General features: G+C 36.0%; 1 protein-coding gene and 1 pseudogene across 5 annotated transcripts; both read left to right on the forward strand.

The window, feature by feature from the left end:
• LOC107629133 (V-type proton ATPase subunit D) lies at positions 1–4076 on the forward strand. Of its 4 annotated transcripts, none has more exons than XM_021120274.2 (3): positions 925–1011; positions 1673–1785; positions 3023–4076. In XM_021120274.2, the coding sequence occupies exon 3, from the start codon at positions 3050–3052 to the stop codon at positions 3836–3838; it is 789 nt and encodes a 262-aa protein (XP_020975933.1). In that variant the 5' UTR covers positions 925–1011; positions 1673–1785; positions 3023–3049; the 3' UTR covers positions 3839–4076. The 4 variants fall into 4 exon arrangements, with proteins under 4 accessions (XP_088357490.1, XP_088357491.1, XP_020975933.1 ...); XM_021120282.2 differs by having other exon boundaries at positions 934–1011; positions 1673–1735; XM_088501364.1 differs by lacking the exon at positions 1673–1785 and having other exon boundaries at positions 1–1011.
• LOC148576330 (dolichyl-diphosphooligosaccharide--protein glycosyltransferase subunit 4A pseudogene) lies at positions 878–1991 on the forward strand (annotated as a pseudogene). Its single transcript, XR_015902330.1, has 2 exons — positions 878–1011; positions 1673–1991. The product of XR_015902330.1 is annotated as a dolichyl-diphosphooligosaccharide--protein glycosyltransferase subunit 4A pseudogene (transcript).
• Positions 4077–6385: the final 2309 nt, after the last annotated feature.

Genomic DNA, 6385 nt, shown 5'->3' on the forward strand with positions numbered 1-6385 from the left:
ACACATAATTTATTTGGGTAACTTGCCTTTTTCTTTTATTGTGCTAGACTTCTGGTACACTCACCACACCGCAATCCCAAGTTAAGCGATGAGAAAGCAACATATACACCATCTTTCACAAACAAACCAAAAATTCACACAACATCAAAATTCACACAGCATAAAAATTAACAATTAACACAAACAGCAAGTAGCCACTTAACAAGGGAATGAAGTGGTCTCTTTTCTTTTCTCAGAACTCAGAAACAAAGTGAGAAGAGCCACGGCGAGCGGAGAAGAATTTCAGTGGTCTTACCGGGGCGAAGAGCGGCCGAGGGGAGCGACGACAAGGTGAGCCGCGGCTAGGCGAGCCGCGGCAAGGTGAGCCACAGCAACGTGAGCGATGGTAAAAGCGAGCTATCAATGGCTGGAGAGAGGATAGCACCGCGAGCACAGACAGTGGCGATCTTCGCGAGCAGAGGTGACGAACTGACGAACTACGACGACACTGCGAGTCCGGCGACGGCAACGGTTGATGGTGAGTGCTCCGCGGAGCTTGGGGCTGCTAGGGTTTCTCCTTGAGGATGCAGAGACGAGCCTTGGGTACCGGGTGCTGGCCTGCTGGTTGTGGGCGGGTTGTGGCAGCATGGTTCAGAAAACCAGGCCCGGCCGGTCAGATCGGGCCGAGATCCGGCCGGTTCAACTGAAACGACGTCGTTTGTAGCTTATAAAAAAAGAGCTACCTTCTCCAATCTGCTTCCAGCCCCTTCGCCCATCCCCTTCCGCTTCTCCAATCTGCTTCCTTCTCAAAAGACTAGCCTCCAATCAGAACCCTAGCCTCCATCGCCGCCGCCCGTCCGTCGCATTGAGGAGCTTCTTTCTCCGTCCTGTCGGCTTCTCCAATTGTCTAAGTCTTCGTCTTTTACCCTGTTCGCTCTCAGCAACTTCGTCTTCGTCTTCTCCAATCGTCTTCCGCTTCCTCTCGAGGTCAACTGCTCTTCGCCATACTCTTCCAAACTTCTCAGATCAAAGGTCAGTGCTTTGAAGATATCGTTATTGAATGTGTTTTGTGTTTTGAAGATATTGTTCTTCGTCATACTCTGCAGGTGATTATGATTTTGTGTTGTTTTTATGTGCTCTGTTCAGTACTCTGCTGTGCTGCTGTTTTGTGGGTTATGATTATTTTGTATAGTGATGTGCTACTTTGTGTTTTGTGATTAATTGTGCTTGGATTGTGAGTTTGTGGCTGCATTTCTGGAGTTATGTGTAGTTAGAGAATTAGCGCCAATTGCTTGATTAATTAATCACATGAAACACTAATTAGAATGATTTTTTTCAGTTGAAGCCTTGAAGACGTGAATGTCATAAACAATGTCATTTTATTCTACTGTGATGTTCGTGAACATTGTAGATTTAAACTGCTAAGCAACAACTTGCTTTCTGATTTTGTTATAATTTATTCTGATTTGTTAGGTTACAAGATTCTAATTTCTGAATTCTGATATATGGATGCTGCTCGATATGATCATGTTTTAGGAATCAATATTAATTAAATTAATTCTTAATTCAGTGTTCAGTATATGAGATTCACAGTTCAAATTGTACGTGCTTTCAGTTGGAAAAGAACGATAAATCTATTTTGATGCCCAAAACCATGGTAATGACATGAATTTATTTTTGCTTCCTGCTACAGATGATTGATGATCAAGATCTGGGTTTCTTTGCCAATTTCCTTGGCATCTTCATCTTTGTACTGGTTAGCTCACCATTTTGTTATGGCTGATCCAAAGTATGAAGGGAACTAGGGTACTGTGTGGTTGTGATTTTCATGTTGTAGACTTAGCTATTTTTCTAATGGAAGTTAAGTTGATATAGATAGGAACGTCATTTTGACCATGTGATGTGAGTTTACTGCTATATCATATCAAAGACTTCATTAACACTAGATGAATTTGCTAGATGAATATTTTGTTCAAAAACCACTTTGAATGATTATTGATTAGCCCTGCTCACTCTTGCTGTGCTCGTTCTTCTCTGCTCACTGCTAGTACTCAATTTCACTACATCGTTGTGCTTTTTGTGCTCATTGTTTTTAATTCAATGAAGGAATAGATGAACTGAATTAACTCAATTAACTGGATGAGCAGATGATAGAATATTTGTTATTGGTTTGGTTAATTCAATGATTTTTTTTCTGTGACTATCTTAATGAGTTTAATAGTGATATAATGACTAATGAATGATAAATGTTAATCATTGATGAGATCAAAGGTTATATTAGATTCATTGACACTAGATGAATTTGCTGGATGAATATTTTGTTCAGAAACCACTTTGAATGATTATTGATTAGCTTTGCTCACTGCTGCTGTGCTCGTTCTTCTTTGCTCACTGCTAGTACTCTGAATTTCACTACATTGTTGTGCTTTTTGTTTTTAATTCAATGAAGGAATAGATGAACTGAATTAACTTAATTAATTAGATGAGCAAATGATCAAATATGTGTTATTGGTTTGGTTAATTCAATGGTTTTTTTTTTTTTTTTTTTTTTTCTCCTTCATGTGACTATCTTAATGAGTTCAATAGTGATATAATGACTAATGAATGATAAATTGTTAATCATTGACGAGATCAAATGTTATATTAGATTTTGGTTAGATGTAGTGCTTTAAATTTGGAAGACATTTTAAAGTTTATATTAGACTATAATTATGTTTTAGTGTATTTGTTTATAATTTATTTATTATTTTATTATAAAACGGTTTTTTTGGCTAGACCACGGTTGAACTGGTTGGACTAGTGAACCAGTGACTAGAATGGTTCAATGACTGGTCCGGTTTTGAGAACCTTGGTAATGAGACAAGCACCTTTATGAGTTTAAATGTTTTCATGATTTGACACTGGAAATGAAAATATAATTGTCTACTCTTTCTATAATAGATGTAGGATATTGAACTTAGTGAGAATAGATTTACATTTACCGATGATCGGTCAAACGAAATTGAAATGCTTGTTTATTTGTGTGGTTTGTGTTTGGGATCAGAAATTGTTAGGGTAGAAAGAAAGAAAGATGTCGGGGCAAACACAGCGTCTGAATGTTGTCCCCACGGTGACGATGCTGGGAGTGGTTAAGGCTCGTTTGGTTGGAGCCACACGTGGTCACGCTCTCCTAAAGAAGAAGAGTGATGCACTTACTGTGCAGTTCAGGCAGATCCTGAAGAAGATTGTGTCTACCAAGGAATCAATGGGTGACATCATGAAGACCTCTTCTTTTGCACTGACCGAGGCAAAGTACGTTGCTGGTGACAACATCAAGCATGTTGTGCTCGAGAATGTTCGAGAGGCCTCCCTCAAGGTCCAGTCCCGGCAGGAGAATGTAGCTGGCGTTAAGCTTCCCAAGTTCAAGTACACCAATGATGGCGAGGTTAACAAGAATGACCTCACTGGATTGGCCCGGGGTGGACAGCAGGTGCAGCAGTGCCGAGCTGCTTACATCAAGGCAATTGAGGTCCTTGTGGAGCTTGCCTCTCTTCAGACATCCTTCCTCACACTCGACGAGGCAATCAAGACTACAAATCGGAGGGTTAATGCCCTTGAGAATGTGGTGAAGCCTAGGTTGGAGAATACCATTAGTTACATTAAGGGAGAGTTGGATGAGCTAGAAAGGGAGGATTTCTTTAGGTTGAAGAAGATCCAAGGATATAAGAAGAGGGAAATCGAGAAGCAGATGCAATCTGCCAAGATGTTCGCTGAGGAACAGGTTGCTGAGAAGCTTGCATTGCAAAGAGGTATTTCGCTGAATAATGCTCAAAACATTTTGTCTGCAGTGGCACAGAAAGATGAGGATATCATTTTCTGAGCGTAGAGCATTGGTTTTGTTTGGTTTTCATTGTTCTGAATATAAACTTGCTCTGTTGTCGTGTGCTGCCGCCGCATCTTCCGGTGAGAAACTTCCATACAATTGTTTAGATGATAGTGTTCTGTACCATGAATAAAGGAGCTTGGTTTATGTTCAATTATTTGTTTGTTATTTATGAACACCATTTATATCATATTCAGAGGTATAATAAAGGAGCTTGGTATATGTTCCAGTTCAATTATTTGTTTGTTATTTATGAACACCATTTATATCATATTCAGAGGTATCGAGACAATCAGCACTTCAAAGTATGGTTCTTCTAGTATCTTATGAATTTTAGCTATGTTGTGATTAGCTTTGACTTCTCATTCAAAAGTATGGTACATGCTATATTTGTTGTAGCTGAAGCATGATTTATGGAACATGTGGAAGAGCAAATTTATATTTATTAGGACTTATATCTTGTGATGCTGATTGCATTAATTTAGTCTTCCAATTACACTTTCCTTGCATCTAAATTGTATTTGGAGCTTATTAGCTGTATTTCACATTATTGTCTAGTCCATTCCACCTTGAGGATAGGCTCTGCTGTTAATTTTTGTATCAGAAGTATTTTACTTGTGTCAAGACCTCATTTGGCATTTTGTATATTTTGAGGTGGTAAAAAAGGCTGAGTAATGCACTTCAGGACAGGAAAGCAAAAAAAAAAATTGGTTTTACGGATCTTGAGTCTTATTAAGTTTTTATTTGTTCATTTTAATGATAATCCTCCACTAGATGCTCCTTTTTTTCAATGCTAGTTGCTTAGTTAGCGGCCAAGAGTTACTGCATAAACTTAAGTTGTATGCAGAAAACTTATATGTGCATAAAATTGGAGGAAGAAACTGAATGAAAATGTTAGTTGAAGACTAAATCTCTATTACCAGCATTTTAATGGTATGGAATGTTGGACTGCGTTTGGAGGGGAGACTGAGATTGGAAGACAGAGACCGAGCGATTGAGACTGAATTAAGTTTCTGTATTGTATTTGGTGTAAAATGTACTGAACTGTATAAATAAATATGGAGATTGAGGGTTATTAAAGTTTCAGTTTCTGTTTTCAAAATTTTAGTCTTCTGCATCTCTATTTTTTGGAGGTATTGAAGAGACTAAAATTTTGGAGATGAAAACTGAAAATGTTTCAGTCTTTGACCACCAAACATAATACTGGGTCTTAGTTTTTCAGTCTCAGTTCCCTTAACCAAACGTTACCTTGGTGACAGGAATCCACAATAAGTAAGCATTTTAAAAGAAAGTGTAGTTCTGCTGAAACTTGACATTGAATATTGCATGTCATATATAGTGTGTGCCATTATGCGAAGGGAAAGAAGGTGCATTATCTGTTAGCACCTTAATTCAAACATTTTCCTGCTTCCTTGTTTCAGCAATGTACAAGTTTTGCAAATTAGGCTACATTTTGATTACTTTTATACTCATAAATTCAATTTCGTTTAGACTGAAGCAATCAAATTCATATGCAGATTATTATTATTATTATTATTATTATTTTTTTCGGTGAATTATTATTATTATTATTATTATTATTTTTTTTTTTTTCCATATGCCCAAATTTTGATGATGAATGTTCTGTGAGATTCTGAGTATTGCTTGGCCCATCATTTTACATTATCAATTTCGTTATTTTGTGAATTTTGTTTCACCGGTTTAATTCAACCCAAATTTGAGCATCCATTAAGTTACATGGTATGCTTTTGGACGTTTATTAAGTTATATTAGTTTATTCCTGACAACTAAAATAGTCAAGTTAACCCATTGGATTTTCTAGACAAAAAGGTCGGCTGTATTCTCAATTTTTTTTAAGGAATAATCTAGTTTTATTAACAACTAAATCAAAGTATTGTTTTATATGAACTAAAGCAATGCAAATATTTTAATATAAGAATTCATAGCGAGGTTCTTACACCTGAAACATACCAGCTTTCTGTATAAATAAATTAAGAAAGAATCTAAGCATGGTAACATTAACTCCAACGTAAATAATGAATCCAGAAAAATAGACTAACCACTTGAAAGTAGGGAGAAAATGTTTAAATGCAATACTTAATTAAAATTATGAAATACTTGAAGCCATGACTTTTGTTTTTTTTTTTCATTTGTCAATGATTATCAATATTTACAAAGAAGATCACGCTAAAATTAAATGAGATATTTTGACAAGAAAAAAATAGAAGCAAAATATCACTAACAATTTTGATAATTTATGGCTGTGATTATTCATGCAAGCAATATAACAATTACAAATAATTATTTGAGTCATAATACATGTAAACCTTATGATAAAGTAATCACAAAGCAAAACCATATCATCAAAGTAAAAATGCATCCACACACAAATAACATTTTATATATAAATTTTAAATTATTATCTCTTTAGCAAAATTTTTATTTTTCATATATACTTTTTTTTTTGAGAAGTATATATATATATCCTACCATATTTCTCTAATTAATTTTAGATGATTCTATACTACTATTTATATTTCTATA

This window comes from Arachis ipaensis, chromosome B1 (assembly GCF_059453495.1).
Source record: "Arachis ipaensis isolate K30076 ecotype BB chromosome B1, ASM5945349v1, whole genome shotgun sequence".
NCBI classification, from domain to species: Eukaryota; Viridiplantae; Streptophyta; class Magnoliopsida; order Fabales; family Fabaceae; genus Arachis; species Arachis ipaensis.

Bases quoted from the DNA above. Each gene is read 5' to 3' on its own strand.
- LOC107629133 (XM_088501364.1), top strand. From the start codon at position 3,050: ATGTCGGGGCAAACACAGCGTCTGAATGTTGTCCCCACGGTGACGATG.